Here is a 17,045-nt window from a genome sequence, read left to right on the forward strand (position 1 = left end):
TCCCAGCCATGAGTGTAAAAGGACTCACGGGCCTGACTCAGCAAGCCGATGGTTTCGCCCTCGCTGCCTGCAACCCAGGGTGATGCAGACCCCCAGACAGTGCGCTTGCCTGGGCACCTGTTTTTTAAATTAATAGACTTTATACATTTTTTAGAGCAGTTGTAGGTTCACAGGAACATTAAGAGGAAGGTACAGAGGTTTCCCCCACACCCCCTGCCCCGTGCATGTGCAACGTTCCCCATTACGGCGTTCCCCCACCAGAGGGTACATTTGTTCCCATCTGTGAACCTACGTCATTATCACCCAGAGTCCAGAGTCTCCGCTGGGGCTCACGCTCAGTGGTGTTCCTTCTGTGGTTTTGGACAAATGCAGAATGCTGTGTATCCACCACCAGAGTATCACTCAGAGTGCTTTCGTCATCCTAAAAATCCTCTGTGCTCCACCTGCTCACCCCCGCCCTCCAGACCCTGGCAACGTTGACCCCTTCCTTGTCTCCGTGGTTTTGCCCTTTCTAGAATGTTTTAGAGTTGGAATCATTACAGTTGGTAGCCTTTTCAGATGGACTTCGTCCCTGAGTGACAGAAGTTTCCTTCGTGTCCTTTCATGGCTCGGTAGCGCATTGCTTTTTAGTGCCGAATGATCTTATGTTGTCTGGACGGACCACAGTGTACTCATCTGTTCCCCACTGAAGGGCATCCTGCTTGCTTCCAACTTTTGGCAGTTACGAATAAAGCTGCTGTAACATCCGTGTGCGGGTTTCTGTGTGGACGTGAGTTTTCAGCTCCTTTGTGTAAATAAAAAGGAGCATGATTGCTGGATCATATATTAAAAGTATGTTTAGTTTTGTGGGCTTTTTAGATTTTATTTATTTGAGAGAGAGGGAGCGTGCATGCATGCACATGCGCATGAGCGTGGGGAGGGGCAGAGGGAGAAGCAGACTCTCTGCTGAGCACAGAGCCTGACACAGGGCTCGATCCCAGGACGCTGAGATCATGACCTGAGCTGAAGACAGATGCTTAACCGACTGAGCCACCCAGGTGCCCCTGGTATGTTTAGTTTTGCAAGAAACCAGCATTGTCTTGCAAAAGAGCTACACCATTTTGCATTCCCACCAGCTATGGGTGGGAGCTCCTTTTGCTCCATATCTTCACCAGCATTTGGTGTCATCAGGGTTCTGGATTTTGGCTGTTCTAATAGGTGTGCATTGGTATCCCATCGATGTTTTAATTTGCATTTCCCTGATGACACGTGACATGGGTCATCTCTCCATCATTGCCGCCTATACACCTTCTTTGGTGAGATGTCTGTTAAGGTATTTAGTCCGTTTTTAATTGGGTGGTTTTCCTGCTGTTGAATTTTAAGAGTTCTTTGTATATTTTGGAGACCAGTCCTTTATCAGACGTATCTTTTGCAAATATTTCCTCCCAATCTGTGGCTCGTCTTCTCATTCTTTTGACGTTGTCTCTCACAGAGCAGAAATTTTTAGTTTTAATGACATCCCGTTTATCATTTCTTTCTTTCATGGGGTGTGCCTTTTGTGTTGTCTTTGAAAAGTTTGTCACCAAACCCAAGATGATCTTGGATCATCTTGGATTTTCTCCTATGTGATCTGGAAGTATACTTTTACATTTTACATTCAGGTCTGCGGCCCACTGTGAGTTAGGGTTTGGGAAGGGTGTGAGGTCTGTGTTACAGTCTCTGTTTTGCACGTGGGCGTCCAGCTGTCCCAGCCCCCTCTGTGGAAGACGTGATCTCCTCTCCATTGTGTTGTCTTCACTCCTCTATGAAAGATCAGCTGACTTAATGATGTGGGTCTATTTCTGGGCTCCCAGTTGTTTTCTATTGATCAATTGGTCTGTTCTTTTGCCAATAATACAGTCTCGACTACTAGCTTTCCAGTAAATCTTGAAGTCAGGTAGTGTCAGTCCTCCAACTCTGTGCTTCTCCTTCAGTCTCCCTCAATTCTTGTTCAGTCTGTGCTATTCTTGGTCTTTTGCTTCCATATAAATTCTAGAATCAGTTGGTCAATATCCACAAAATAACTTGCTGGGATTTTTATTGGAATCGTATAGTGTCTATAGATCAGGTTGGGAAGAACCGACATCTTGACAAAATTGAGTCTTCCTATCCATGAGCATGGTTTCTCTCTCCCATTTATTCAGCTATCTTATATTTTTCATCAAAGTTTTATAATTTTCCTTGTAAGTATTTCTTGTACGTAATTGTATTAGATTGATACCTAGGTATTTCACTTTGGGGGCTGCTAATGTACCTTGTATTGTGCTTTTAATCCCAAACTGTGATTGTCTTGTGCTGGACTGGAAAGGGATTGACTTGTATATTAATCTTGTTTTCTGCATCGTGCTATAAATACAGCCCCACTACTTGCTGTTGCAGCATGTGATGCAGCCCCTGGGGGCCCCAGAGTAAGAGGGCTGTGGACAAGACTGAGGCCATGGGGCTCCTGTGGGTCTGCAGCCGTGAGGGAACCGAGTTCCCCACGGTGGACGTTTGCTCTCGGAAAGGTTGGGGAAGGAAATTTCAGAGACTGGTTGGAGGCCTGGACAAGAAATACGTCCTTTCTGCACCTCATATTGGTAGCATACTTCACAGCTGTGGCTCCGTGTTGGAGGTCAGTGCAACCTACAGCTCTCTTCTTGTTACTTCCTCTGTACATTGTGCATGGTTCTTCTGTGCAACTTTTCTCTGTGGAACCCCCCATCACTATGCCTGTTGCCCAGCTAAAGTTCATCTCTCTGGTTTCACAAGGATGAGTGTTGAACTCTTTTCAGTTCAGACCTCCTTGAGGGATACGTTCTGTGTGTCCAAAATGAAGCTGACGTGGTTTGCCCCAAACAGCAACGTGTTGGAACGTGAAGCTCCAAAATGAGGGGCGTGGCTGTGTCAGTCCTGGGTTCAAGTCCAGGCTCTGCCACTCAGGGTTTTGACCTCTGGCAGGACACTCAGCCATGTGGATCTCGACGTATCGATGATAATGATCTCCCCCCACAGCGTGGCTGCGAAGACCCAAGTGAATCAGATGTTGAAAACTGCCTTGGGAACCATAACGTGGTCACTCACGTAGGTTGTGGTGGTATTAGTCCTGCTGTGTTTGCACGGGAAAATGCCCTTCCCGGCCCAGGAAAAATGGCCTTTCCTGTGGTGGGGGCCTCACCCTTTCCCTGCACGGGCCTCGGCTGGGCGCCTCCGTAATATCTCCGGGGTGCAGCCCTGCTCTCAGCCTGGGGTTGCACTGCAGCCCACACGCCTCTAGGCTCTGCACTTAGCTTAATATCATCTTACGACAAGCTGCCTGTTGTGTTTCTCCTTAAGCTTCATGATTATCAAACATTTTCCCCAATAAATGTCCAATTAATAAATAGATCAGTGAATTTGCTTATCATAATTAGGAACCGTAATGACCCTTATTTTTAGGTATTACGGCTTTTCCTTCTATTCTAACTTATCATTATTAGATACACTTGATAATCTTGTTGAAGAACATATGGCAGGTATGGAGTAATGCCGGAGGACTTGCTTTTTTGAAGGATGGCAGTTCCCAGGACTTGAGGCGGGCCCTGGGGATCTCATGTGAGCATCTGAGCTGAGTATTTACACACGACAGGGTGGAGCCTCATGTTTCTAAGACACATTGAGGGGGTTAAATACCCGTGCAGCTCACTTCATGGGTGACAAGGCAAGGCGTGGAATCAGGACACGGATCCGTGGCTGGAGTGAGAACAAAGCAGCAGTGAGCTTGCAGAGGCCCCACGGTTGTTGGAAAAAGCACAGGAAGACAGACTGTCCCATTGGTGATCACCTCAAGGAAACTGATTTTTCCCCCCTAAACTAAATTTTGTGAGTGACTTGAATTGTCCTGTGTGGAATCCCCTCCCCATAAAGTTGAGGAAGCAGCACCCGGGAACATTAGCAGAGGCGGGCGTCCCCAGCGAGGGTGCATGGTCCCTCGTCTGCTTCCCCTTCTCTCGTGTGACTGAGGCCCTTCTGGGTCGTTCCAGTCTCTGACTGTTGGCGTTTTTGGTCTCTTCCTTGGTGGTGTTGAAGCTGCGGGATGCAGTCCATCCTGGGAAGAAGGACCAGAGCTCTGGTACATTTCCCAGCAGTGTTAGGCTGTGTCCTTAATTTACCATGTTGTGAAGTGTATTTTCTTTATAAAAGTAGTAGGAGTTCTTTAAGTTTAAAAAAAAAAGGGGGGGGGAGCCTGGGTGGCTCAGTTGGTTAACCGACTGCTTTCAGCTCAGGTCATGATCCTGGAGTCCTGGGATCGAGTCCCACATCAGGCTCCCTGCTCAGCGGGGAGTCTGCTTCTCCCTCTGACCCTCCTCCCTCTCATGCTCTCTGTCTCTCATTCTCTCTCTCTCAAATAAATAATAAAATCAAAAAAAAAAAAAAAAAAGGATAGGGGCGCCTGGGTGGCTCTGTGGGTTAAGTGTCTGCCTTCGGCTCAGGTCATGATCGCAGGGTCCTGGGATCGAGTCCCGCATCGGGATCCCTGCTCCGCGGGAAGCCTGCTTCTCCCTCTGACCCTCCTCCCTCTCATGCTCTCTGTCTCTCATTCTCTCTCTCTCAAATAAATAAATAAAATCAAAAAAAAAAAAAAAGGATAGGGGCGCCTGGGTGGCTCCGTGGGTTAATCGTCTGCCTTCGGCTCAGGTCATGATCTCAGGGTCCTGGGATCGAGTCCCGCATTGGGCTCTCTGCTCGGCGGGGAGTCTGCTTCTCCCTCTCCCTTCCCCTCTGACCCTTCCCCTGCTCGTGCTCGTCCTCTCTGACAAATAAATAAATAAAATCTTTATTAAAAAAGGGAAGAGACATGGAAGAGAGAGGGAAGGTGAACTGCTCAGACGCCTGTTTCCCAGACCACCCTGGATGTTCTTCCTTTTCTCGCTTTGAGTAAGAAGTTCACCCATTTTTCTTGCACACCACATAGGTCTCGTTTTCAGTGGCTGCGAGGTGGTCCATCTTGTGACTCAGCTCCTTACGGTTGCTCTGCTCATTTGGCTTGTTTCTGGCTTCTCAGTACTACAGACATGGGAGGCTACCTTTCTGCTTTATGTCTTTTTTCAGAATCTTGCATTGCTCTCTTAGGACCCAAGTTCCCAGACGCAGTAGGGCTGGGTGAGGTCGTGTGTTCCTGAGGCTTTGTACCCATGGGTTTGATGGGCACGGCCCCGTTCACAGGAGGCAGCCCTGCTCCACAAGGCGACCCCCCCACCCCACGCCGGGACCACGTGTCAGGTGGAATTGGACGACAGGGGCCAGGCTGGGTGGACAAATATCAGCCACCCTGTGGATCCTCCCTCCTCTGCTGGAGAGCAGGGCTCCGGGACGGACCCGTGGGCTCAGCAGACCTGCCCCCAGGTGTGCTTTATCAAGTGGCAGCTTCCCTCTTCTGCTTTGAGGAATGACTCCTTTAGGGGTGAGATTCCCCAAACCCCGACTCCTTATCAAAAGGCCATTTGTGGTGCCACAGGGGAGACGGGGTCTGGGTTGGTGGCCGCCCGTCCTGGCGCAGACCCAGGCTGTGCCCGTTTTGTGGGATTTCACTGTCGTTTGATCAGAATTCCTTGTCTTCTTGTTTTTGGAAATGCATCACAGTAACGCTAATGAAATCGAAGGTAGAATATCCACCCTCCGAAAATCACGCGGTCTTGAAGTTTCCAGGCACCCATCCATCTCCGGCTCGTACACACACACTTCTTTTTTTATACTTGTGATCGTAGCATGAATATGGTTTTTATTCTGCTTTCCCATCAACCTCTAACGGTTTTCTGGGTTTAAGAAATAGTTGACGTACTGTCCCTGTGCAGGCCTACGGTGCATGGCGAGAGGGTTTGATTATCTAAGTCGTGAGGTGGTCACCCTGGAGGCTCAGCTCACGTCCGTCTTCTTGTGTAGACACAATACGAAGAGGAGAAGAGAGAAAGGTTCTCCTTGAGCTGAGAAATCCTAGGACCCACTCTCTTCCCGACTTTCCCGTGAACCACCCGGGAGTGTCGGCCGTGGCCACCTGTCTTCTTGTCGCTGTACGTGTGGTGTGGCTGCCATTTGCTGGTTGCTTGGTTTTCCGTGTGGGGTTCATTGAGCCACTCCCCGTTTCCCCGCTAAGTCAGCGCGAGGCTCCCATAGCCCCACCTCTGGGCTGGTCGTCCACCGTGGTTATGGAAGATTTCCCTTCTGAGCCTCCTGATAAAGATGACCACGTTGTCCAGAAGGGCCATCCAGGTTGACCCAATGTTTCATCAGAGTGTGGCAGGCGTGGGGCGCTGGGTGGCTATGTTGTAATGTGCCAACATGCGCTCTGTCCCAAGCGACACATGTAAACCCCTCAAGTCCAGGTGGCAGCTAGAGTGCAGATCGCCACCATCCCTGCCGCTCCCTCGGGTCCATGCCAGCCAGCTGCAGGGAGCAGGTGCGTCTCCGACTCCCGCCCACCCCTGAGCGTCCCTCTGGGTGAGAACGCACAGGTGCAACCTTCTGAAGGTGCGTCTGCTCTCAGGACGGGCATGTGGCATTGTCAGGGGGCGTTATCTGTGGCCAGGGACGCTCGCACACAGCCTACGTGCCTCACTGTAAAATCCACAGCGCACCCCGGGAACGTTGGACGCTTCTCACCGAGCGTGCCCGGTACTCCGTAGTTTCTCCGTGGACATTGCAGCAGCAGCATGGAGCTGGGGTGTCAGGACACGGTGGCGTGGACGCCCAGGGGCTGGCTGCGAGGCTCCTGGACCTCTTCTTGGGGTCTCCAGGCCACTGTGTCCTCCTCCGCCATGGGACAGGTGCAGATGGGCTGAGACAGTCTCTAGAAAGTGTCCGCCATGGCCTGACACGCAGGGATCGTCCTCAGAATGAGCAGCCTTAGCGGAGCTCAGAGACACGGAAACGGTTGTGTTCGGGGTGGAGAGTTCTCTTTAGATGCTGCCTGGCGGCACAGCGCATTTCCGGCCGGTACAGGGGTGCGGTCTCCAGCTGCTTCTGGTAAGAGCTAGGGAGTGGTTCAGGGAACTTCGTAGGGGAAGCTGGGGTCTCGGAGGAAACTGCCACTGATGGCGAGTTCGGGGGCTGTGTCCTCTAGAGGAAGTGGGGTAGCTCCCTGCAGTGAGCGTGGCAGGCTCCGTGCGGTGCATGCTCTCGCTGAAGACCCCTTTCTCCAGCCTTGGGCTGCGTCGTTCCCGGGAGGCTTTCTGGAATCTGCTCCTTCCCTTCATTCTGGGCCTTTCCCATTGGGCCTCTTCAGTGGCTCCAGCAGTGATTCGATTCCAGTGGCTTTTCCCCGTGACGTCGGTGAGACCCCGGCCGACATGCTTGTCATGCTCAGCACCCCAGGATCAAGGGCGAAGCTTTGTTTTCCGATGAACTTGGTGCAGACCTGGGGCTTACTCACAGAAGCAGGGGCTTCTGAGACCCCAGAGCTTCCCAGGCTTTGAAGATGAGCTGTGAATCGCAGCATTTGCCTCGAGGCCGTGGATGGCTAGCCGCTCACAGGCCGCGGACGCTCACGTGGAGCCTGGCATCCGGCAGGGCAGGGGCACAGGCGGCTCTGTTCTTGGGGGTGGTGGCAGCCGGGAGGGACACGTTCTTGGTCGCTGGCCAGGCGGGGCCGTGGCTCCTGCTGGGAGCGAGCGGTAGGTAGAGTCCGAGTGTCTCAGGACACACCGACCTCACACATGCCCCAAGGTCCCATGTCAGCTTCTGCATGAGCTGCAGGGGTGCAGCCTCAGAGGGCCGTCAGGCTGTTTACCAAGCCCTGTTCACACTCGACAGTTTGCTCCCCGTCCCCCCCGAGAAGCCCAGCCCCGTGGCAGGGCGGGGCTAGGACCCAGACAGGATGGGCCGACCCGCGCCTTCCTCACGCAGCCTCTGCCCCACGTCATACGCCTCATGCATCGTCCCCGCTGCTCTGGGCGCCGTCACCTCCAGCAGTCTGTGCAGGACGGTTCTTTGGGGTTCTGGCTTCCCTCTCGCACGTTTACTGACCTGCGGTGGTGCCGTGGACCCACACCCGCACCGAGGCTGGGGAGGGGTCTCCAGCCCCACTGGGGACACGGTGGCAGGGGCGGCGGGAGGCTTCCGGGACGGGGCCTCGGGGCACGTGTGTCCCTGGTCCCTCCCTGTCCACGCCTGCGGAATGGGGGGCCGAGGGCTTTGCCTCCAGTGAACACCCTGCTTCCCTGGGTGTCTTGCAGCCTGCAACGTGTGGTACCTGAACTCCGTGGAGATGGAGTCGCTCACGGGCCCCCAGGCCGTCCAGAAGGCCCTGAGCCTCACCCTCGTGCAGGAGCCGTCTCCCCTGTGTACGGTCGTGCACTTCAAGGTGTCGGCCCAGGGCATCACCCTGACGGACAACCAGAGGAAGTGAGTGTGCCTGGGCGCCGGGCTGCGGGCGGGCTTCTGGGCGCACCCGGGGTCAGACCTCCCGCCGGCCCGTGTGTCCCTGGGGCCTGGCTCTGGACGCGTCAGTCCTCGGCGCGTCCCTGTCCTTCAGGACCTCCCAGGAGCTGCGTGTAAACCGTGGACATTCGGCGCAGACGTTTTCTTCTTAGGAGTCAGTAAACTTGTAAAGAAAAAAAAGAGAGAGAGAGAGATTTGGACCTTTGAGTGTCACGCGCACACACGAGTATAATTTTTAGACTCAAAAATCTTTGAACTCGATTCTGTCGAAACACTGGGAGACTGTGATAGAACTCACCCGTCTTTGGTTTGGTGTCGTTACATCTGACTGGTGGTCGTTCCGTTTCGGGTGACACTGTGAGCTTGCTAGATGTTAGTCCAGTATCTAGATAATTAATTGTAATGTAGCCATTAGTTATATATTAAGAGCAACTAATACTAGTAATAGTTATTCATGACCATCTGTTGTATAATACGTTACAATACTAAATGTTATCTAGATGGTGTTTGAATATGTAGATACTAGATAATAATTTCGGTGGCTTTCAGCAGAGCTGTCCCTGAGTGGGTTCTACCTAGCAGGTGTCCCGGGAACATAGTAGGGCCACAGCCCAAACGGGGAGCAGAGTCAGGTGCACAGACAGCAGCATGTCCCCCTCCCTCCCCCACGGAGCCCCTGACCTCAGAGTCAAAGACATTTCCAATGCACTTGTTGTTCATTTGTTTTGGAAATAGCCCGGTGTGGTTAATAAGAGAGCCAGGTCATCGGCCATAAAAGCAGGGGGATGGCAGGAGCGTCACGGGGCACAAGGCCAGTCCCCTGGTGCCGGCCGGTGGGGCAGCCCCGACCCGCCCCTTGTGCCCACCCCACAGCTAGTCTGTACGTTCGCAGTGTGCCGTCAGCTCCTTCCTCATGTCTGATGTGGGCTCCAGTCCCCAAGAGTGGACGGCCTTACTGGACACCGTGTCCCCAGTGAGGAAAGTTCGGCTGGAGACGGTCGGTGGCTGGACATGGTCGGCGGTTCTCGGGCCGAGCACGGGAAGGCCGGGCTCCCTGGCTCTCCTCCAGGGCCATGCCGGGGCTCCGGGGTTCGGTTCCGACCTCCGTGTGGCTGGCAGGTGCACGATGTGACTCTGCTGTATGCGTCCCTCTTGCCAAGAGCCAGCTTTTCCAGCACCGCTCAGCCCCGCGTCCACCTGCCCGTTTCTAACGGGCGTACGCACAGTCCTTCTCTCCAAGTGACTAGTAATCCAGTCGGTTTCCGCCCGACTCTCCTTCGGGGGAGCCTGCGCTATGCGTCCCTGTCACCCTCACGCCCACTAACAGAGCGTTCCCCCCCCGTGTCCCAACAGGCTCTTCTTCCGGAGACATTACCCCGTGAGCAGCGTGATCTTCTGCGCATTGGATCCACAGGACCGGAAGTAAGACATCTGTATTTGTCTCAGGCGATGCGTGTGCATCCTTTGCCTGTTAAATTAATAAAGAAGTGAATGTAACTCTTCCTTTTCTTTTTAATCTGCAAGGTGGATCACGGATGGCCCCTGCTCGAGGTAGGTTCACGGGACGCCAGCGCCCTTCCTGTCACGGTCCAAAGTGCATCTTTGTACAGATTTCCAAAGAGGGTTTCCCATAAGGAAATGAGGGAACCATGCCAACGGGTTCGTGCCATGAACACAAACGAAAGTGTGTCCTTCTGCAGGAAGGGCCTCCTGGGGTTCACTTTCCTGCTTGCTCTTTCCTGGAGGCACAGTACATACCCCGGACCTGTATGTGGCGAAAATAGCGTGGAGGCGAATGCATGGCTTTTTGGGCTGTTCAGGGCGGGCGTGGACTGCAGGTGCATCGAGGTCAGGGTGGAGGAAGGACTTCCCCTGTGTGACTGTGAATGACACAGTGTTCAGCATTTCCCAGATGCAGGGGGAGCACGGTTTCCGCCTGCCCTGCCTCCACAGCAGGCCAGTCCCGCCAGGCAGGGGCGCTCCCAGAACCTTTCGGAGCTGTTGGCGCTCGCCAGCCCGGTTTCCTCCATGTAACCTAAATCTGATTGCCAGGAATAGGTCAGACCACAAAGATCCTCTTGTAGCGTCTCTGGTTCACATTCCTGTTGGCCTTGGGATCTGATAAAGTACCCGGAGGCCCCACGCTCTGACACGTGGGGCTGACGGCGCTCCCAGCCACGTGGAATGTGCCACCTCATCGGGGTTCCTTGAGCCAGTCCCTCTCATGGCTGGGAAACCGCTCCCCTGGAACAAAAGAATCCTTCATTTTTTTTAAGAAGGAGCAGAAAGAGTTTCCCGGGGACAACGGGAGTCCCCGCGTGAGACTCAGGTCTCACAAAAGCCCATTCGGAGAACAGCTCCGATTCTTCTAATAGTTCCTTACTTGCCCATAGTTTGTAACTGGGGTGTAGGAGGCCCGAGAGGAGAGCTTCTGGCCCCCAAGGGCGGGAGGGTGGCCACGTGCGGCCCTCACCTGTGCCCCCACGTGATCTGATTGCCCCACCCCGCTACCTGGGGAGCCTGGCCTCCCCTGGGAGAGTCAGGCCACCGGCCGGGTGGGGGCTCAGGGACCTGCCCTGACCCGCGTCTGCAGGATTCCGGCCAGGAGTGGCCTGGGGTGGTGGCCGGCCATGCACCTGCTGTCCCTGCGAGGTTTGGGAGGTGGACAGCTGTGGGCAGGTGTCTGGCTGGGTGGTGGTGAGTGGCGGGTGGAGGTTGTGGTGGTGCAGGGAGGGAGCGGACAGAGGTTTGCACCCACACTTGGGCCTTGCGGGACGCTGGCGCTCTGGCCTCACCCCCTTTCCTGTTGCAGAGTCTTCGGGTTTGTGGCCCGGAAACAGGGCAGCGCCACGGACAATGTGTGCCACTTATTCGCGGAGCATGACCCCGAGCAGCCTGCAAGTGCCATCGTCAACTTCGTGTCAAAGGTCATGATCGGGTCCCCTAAGAAGATCTGAGCCCCTCCCAGCCAGAGACCCGAGCGGGGCTGGGGCGTCCCCCGCGAAGCAACTGGCCAGCCTGACGTTCCAGCCCCAGGAGGGCGAGGGGCTCCTCCTCCGGCTTCATGGACAGGAGGACAGATGGCCCCCCTTTCTGCTGTCCTTTCCTGAAAGACTGCTCACTGACACGTCTCTGTGGCCAAGCGCTTCCCGGGTGGAGGAAATTGGGCTCCACGCTGGCAGGGGCCCCCATGTTCCTTGCACGCCGGCGTTTGTGGGAAGGAGGGCGCCCGGCCCCTGCACGTGGCCCCTGGGTGGCCGGTGGTGCCATCAGCCTCACGGAGGGCCCCTGTCCACCCAGCACCCGGGGGGAGGCCTCTCTCCTCCACGACAGACACGCTAGCTCACCGAGAAGGGGATGCATGTTTGCTGAAGGTTCGTGCCAGTCAGGCCCTTCCGGAACTCTGGGGGCATGAGCGAGGGGGTGACGTGATGGCTGTGAGGACCAGGAAGGCCACCCAGTCCCAGGGGAGGGGCACCGTGAGCCCCGGCCGGGCGGGCAGGTGGCAGCTCCGGCTCCAAACGGCATGTTGTCCGTGAGAGCAGAGGGAACATGGACGCGACATGTCTTTTCATATAATTTATATTCTACTTATGCCAAATTATTTATGATAAATTGCTGGGCAGGACGGGGTCCCACTTCTGGGGGCTGCCAAGCCGAACCCATGCCCACGATCAAGGGCCGCGTCCCCAGCAGGCCGGCCACAGCAGCCTTGACCACCCCAGTACCACCCCAGTCCTTGCCATGGACGGTTCGGGTCCAGGCGGCGGCGGGTGACGTCCTTTCTGGGGAGGAAGTTTCCGGAGGGTGGGTCACCTTTGGGTGGAGACTCGGCCCTGCTCTCCACTTCTCGGCCCTCTGTGAGCCGTTGGCCCCTTGTCCCCGCCTCTATGTGTTTCTGGCCTCCTGAGCAGAGGAGGAAGGGGAGGAAGATGATGAATCTCAGTCCTTCAAGGCTGTTCTTGAGCTGAGGGCCACTCCTCTGCATCTCCTGGGCGACCGAATCAGGGGTGCTGGTCACGCCAAGGCTCCTGTGTGTCCCCCAGGGTGGGAGTTGGGGCTGACAACGGCGGACGGGAGGCTCGGTCTCCTCCCACACAGCCGGGGTGCCCCATGGCTCTGGGGCCCGGGGAGCTGCCCGACTTTCCAAAATCAAGATCAGCTCTTCGGGCCCCCCGCGAGTCACCAGCGGGCACCACACCAGGGGTGGAAACGTGGTTGTGAGTTCTCTGTGTGAAGCGGGTCAGACGGACGTGCCGACTGGCAGAGCTGGAAGCGAGACGCAGGGGGGTGTCGTACGTGTGTGAAAGCAGGTGGACGGGTCCACTGCAGCTCCTGTCGATGCACCAAACATAAGTGCCTCATTTCTGTGCCAAATGTCTGCCTTGGTCTTCGCGGACCTTCTTCCCCGACAGGTGTTGGTGTGGAATGCACTGGTATCTCCCGGGGGCCCCGGGGTCTGGTCCTCGGCAGGGGCGGCTGGCATGTTGGGATTCCATTCGTGGCAGAAATTCAGCCAAGGGGACCCGAGGTGCCGTCCCCAAGGGGCACCTCATCCCAAGGTGGCTTCTACCCATTTTGACCCAAAGACCGCAGGTTGGGTCCCTCATCCTTCCGACCAAGGACGAGAGGGCTCGTTTACAGACCGGAGAGCGGGTGGGGGTGGGGCCCAGAAGCACAAGCTGGTGGACGATATGGGCATCGGGGCCTCCTGTGCGGTCCCTATCCAGAGCATTCAAGAAGACGCACTCCCTGGCCTGTGAGACAGACCGGCCGGCTGTGGCTTTTCCTCACAGTGGCCAGGGCGTCGGGAAGTTTGCTCCCTCTGCGGAGCCTAGGGACGCCGATTCCCTGGTTCCTGACGAGCTGGTACGACAGGTTTCTTCCTGTGTTACACGTGCATCACACAGAACGAGAGGAATCCACGAACTGGGGGCTCAGAGCGCGGCAAGCCGCACCCCCACCCCCACGCAGGCTCGGGGACACTCCGCGCGATCCCTGGCACGGGGGTCCCGTCCCGGGGAGGTCGAGGGTCCCCACCGCGTCACAGCCAGGGTCCTATTAACCTGCTCATTAACCGGACGCTGTGTTCCTCCAGTGTTAATCTATACCCGCGGCGAGTCACACCGAATTTAAGGGTCGCCGTGTGCATCCTCGGTGTCCAAGACCTCGTGTCTCCTTAGCTGCCTTGCTTATTAGTGGGTATTTTTACTTTTCTTATATTGTAAAGAATATATCCAGTTATGTAAATGAATGTTCTATAAACCCTTTGTATAGTCATTTTCTCTGCTTTTCAGATATCCTCTCTATTCAGAGTATAATAAAATTATACACGCGGGAAAGCCTCGGCGAGGCAGACATTAGTTGTGTCGGCTGGAAGCGCCCAGAGGGCGTGTACGTCTGTGTGTCCGTGTGTGCACTTGGGTCACGCACGTGTTTCACTGGGAGTTTGAAGTGGATTTTTTATGGAGCGTTGGATTCGGTTATAAATTCACATATGTTTGGCCTTTGGGAATATATTTTAAGATTTCCGCCCAGAGACCTTCGAAAAATTATATTCAGAGAGAATAAGAATTTAATTGCCGTGCTGTTACTCCTAGGACCTGGTCTGTGTTGATGTTCAGCCCCCGAGGGGACCTTCCAGGCGTCTACCGCGTTGGGGCTGAACCCGAATATGAAGTTTTGTGGGTTCACCTGTTGCTTCGAGGGATGCAGGTGTTGCCCACTGCCACCCTCCTGGTGGGGCTCCCCAGCCTCCGGGGGGGCTCCCCCGCCAGGTGGGGGCCCATCGTGCTGGCTTTTTGCCTTCCTGGAGCTGGGCTCCCTTTGCCTGGCTGAGTTCCTTCCCGACTTAGATGATGGGGACACAGGACCCATGGCCCTCATGCGCTGTGTGTCCTAAAGCCCTGAGCAGCTGTCAGGGGGCCCCCAGTGGGTGGACGGTCACTGGGCTCAGCAGGCTCTGCCTTCCCCACTGCAGGCTGGGGGTCACAGCGCTCATAAGGCTAAGGGCTGGGGCAGGACCGTTCCCATGGCTGAAACGCCGTGACCGCTCTGGCCCCAGCCAGGAGCGTAAGGCCGAGGAGGCACACTTGGGAGAGTCTCGTCCAACAGGACGTTTCCGGGGGGCGGCAGTAGAGTCAGCCCAGAGGATTTTGGGAGCACCGGCCACCACCAGGCCTTGCCTGGACGGGAGCTTGTCATGTGCACATTAACTCCCTGCTCATCGCTCAGCGGCTACTACTGATGGATGTCCTGGTGATGGGCACCTGGGTCCCACCCACTGGGGACCCAGATCTATTGGAGATGGGCACCTGGATCCACCCCCTTGGGCCCTGGATCTATTAGTGGTGGGCCCTCCGCCTGCCCACTGGGGACCCTGGATCTTTTGGTGATGAACGCCTGGGTCTGTCCGCTGGGGACCCAGGATCTAACGATGGGTGCCCGGGCCCGGCCCCCTTGGGCTGTGGATCTTTGGGAGAAGGGTACCTGGGTCCCGCCCACTCAGGGCTCGGGATCTATTAGTGATGGGCATCAGGGTCCCACCCCCTCCGGCCATGGATCTTCTGGAGAACGGTACCCAGGCCCTGGCCACTCGGGACCCCGACCTGTGGATCTGTTAGTGATGGGTGCCCAGGTCCTGCCCACTGGGGATCCAGGATCTACTGGAGATGAGCGCCCAGGTCCATCCACTGGGGACCCTGGGTCTATTGACTGTTTGTGTCCTGGTCCCGCCCACTGGGGACCTCACGTCCTATCCTCCATCGTGGTTCCTTGTTTCCCTAGGGTTATGTGTGTGGTCACCAGGATCGTGAGATGAGCTTCCCCAGGGCCTTGAGTCACATTTCACAGAGCAGACTCAAAGTGGAATCAGAGTTTGCAGGTGGACTTGGGGCCCCGGGAACATGCAGGGGAGGGACACTTCATGACACGGGGATTGGCTGTGTCTGGACACGCTTGGGAGGCAAGGCTGTTGAGTTGGTAACAAGTGAAAGATCCAAGAATGAATGGCCTTCAGGTTCCTGAGGAATCAGAGGCCAGAGCTTAGCAGAGCGAGGACAACCAAAAAACACGACCCAACTGCATGCTGTTTACAAGCCTGGTCCAGGGCCACAGTAGGGGTGGGGGGTGGGCCCCCAAAGCCCTTTGCTTGTGGGAAGGTGCCCACAAAAGGCGTCTGCCACGAAAATCCAGCTGGCCCATGAGGCCTCTTGGACCCCATGGATCTGAGACAGTGAGGTTGTGGGGGGACACCAGCAGAAAGCCCTGCCCCCCCCGGGAAACATGCTGTGTCTCCCACTGTCCGGGGACGCCCCCAGAAAGGCCAGGCCAGGGAAGCTGAGCCACGGCTCCCCCTCTTCTACCCGAGACACCTGTGCCCACACCCGCACCCGGGCAGCCCTACCAGGACCGTGGGAGCTGCAGCACCAGGTAAACCGCAGGGACCAAATTCTGGTGGCATCACTGTGATTGAACTCTTCCACACGGGCACAGCGCCCGGTGGCTGGTTCTCCAGCCCAAGCAGGGACACCGTCCGCTGACACATCAGATGCAAGTGGGACGCAGAGCCTCCTGGCGTGATAGCCAGAAGGTCCCGGATGCGATGGAAAATCCCATGTGCAAAGAACCGGGTCATTCGCAACATGAGTGAGAAAGGACAGTCGTCTGCCGCCAACATCAGGGTGAATCGGATGCTGGGACGACCTGGCGACAAGGCTTCCAGGAGCACGTGAAAGACTTGTTCATACAGCAGAAAAGAACCAAAACAAAATGGGCGCCTGGGTGGCTCAGATGGTTAAGCGTCTGCCTTCAGCTCAGGTCATGATCCCGGGGTCCTGGGATTGAGCCCCGCATCGGGCTCCCTGCTCAGCCCCTGCTTCTCCCTCTGCCTCTGTCGCTCCCCCTGCCCGTGCTCTCTCCTTTCTCTCTCAAATAAATAAAATCTTAAAAAATGACAAGGACTTAAAAAGATCTATCATGCCAACATTAATTTTAAAAACGGAACCACTGTATTCATGTCTGACAAAGTGTACTTTAGGGCACAGGACAGGACTAGGCACAAGGACGCCCATCCTACAGTCATAAAGGCTCGGTCCCCCGGGACTGAGACCCCCGGGAAGACAGAAGCCCCCTGGACGTGCCCCCGCCAAACCACAGCCTCAGCGCAGGAAGCCAAGGCTGATCGAGCCGGAAGGACAGACTAACCCACAGCGATGGCTTCTCAGCAATGGGGAGAACTAGACAGAAAGTCACCAGGACGCAGGAACCCCAGCAATGCGAGCAGCCAATAGGATTTAAGCACAAATACGCCCCCCCCCCCACCCAACAGCAGCGAAATCCCCATTTTCCAGTGGAACGCTCACCGAGACAGACCATAATCTGACCCATAAAGTGGAGGTGGATCGAGGGGAAGGGCGTGTGTCCCGTCTGGGGAGACCTCACGGCTTCACAGACCGCGGGCAGGCAGGTGGATCGGGACAATAGGCAGAGACCTTGATTCAGTGCCTACTGTTTGCCAAGCGTGGTGCTGGCACTTGAGTTAGCGTTGGTTGATGGGTCCAGCGTCCCTGGGAGGGAGAGCCCAGGTAGCGCCCACCCACGGAAACCCGAGTGGGCCGGACGGGACCCCACAC

General features: G+C 55.8%; 1 protein-coding gene across 12 annotated transcripts in view; it reads left to right on the forward strand.

Moving 5' to 3' along the window:
* The window catches only part of TNS3 (tensin 3), a 214,654-nt gene extending 198,304 nt beyond the window's left edge, over positions 1-16,350 (forward strand). For 11 of the 12 annotated variants that reach the window (XM_064575503.1, XM_064575508.1, XM_064575504.1 and 8 more), the window contains 4 exons: positions 8,208-8,376; positions 9,766-9,834; positions 9,937-9,963; positions 11,225-16,350. In XM_064575503.1, coding sequence (XP_064431573.1) covers positions 8,208-8,376; positions 9,766-9,834; positions 9,937-9,963; positions 11,225-11,369 — 410 coding nt within the window. In that variant the 3' untranslated portion in view covers positions 11,370-16,350. The remainder of the gene's footprint in view (positions 1-8,207; positions 8,377-9,765; positions 9,835-9,936; positions 9,964-11,224) is intronic. The other variant, XR_010406632.1, reaches the window with a different exon arrangement.
* The last annotated feature ends 695 nt before the right edge of the window (positions 16,351-17,045 follow it).

Source organism: Mirounga angustirostris, unplaced genomic scaffold (genome assembly GCF_029215605.1).
Source record: "Mirounga angustirostris isolate CCGP_5_RB_7025 unplaced genomic scaffold, mMirAng1.0.hap1 SCAF_12, whole genome shotgun sequence".
Classification (NCBI taxonomy): Eukaryota; Metazoa; Chordata; class Mammalia; order Carnivora; family Phocidae; genus Mirounga; species Mirounga angustirostris.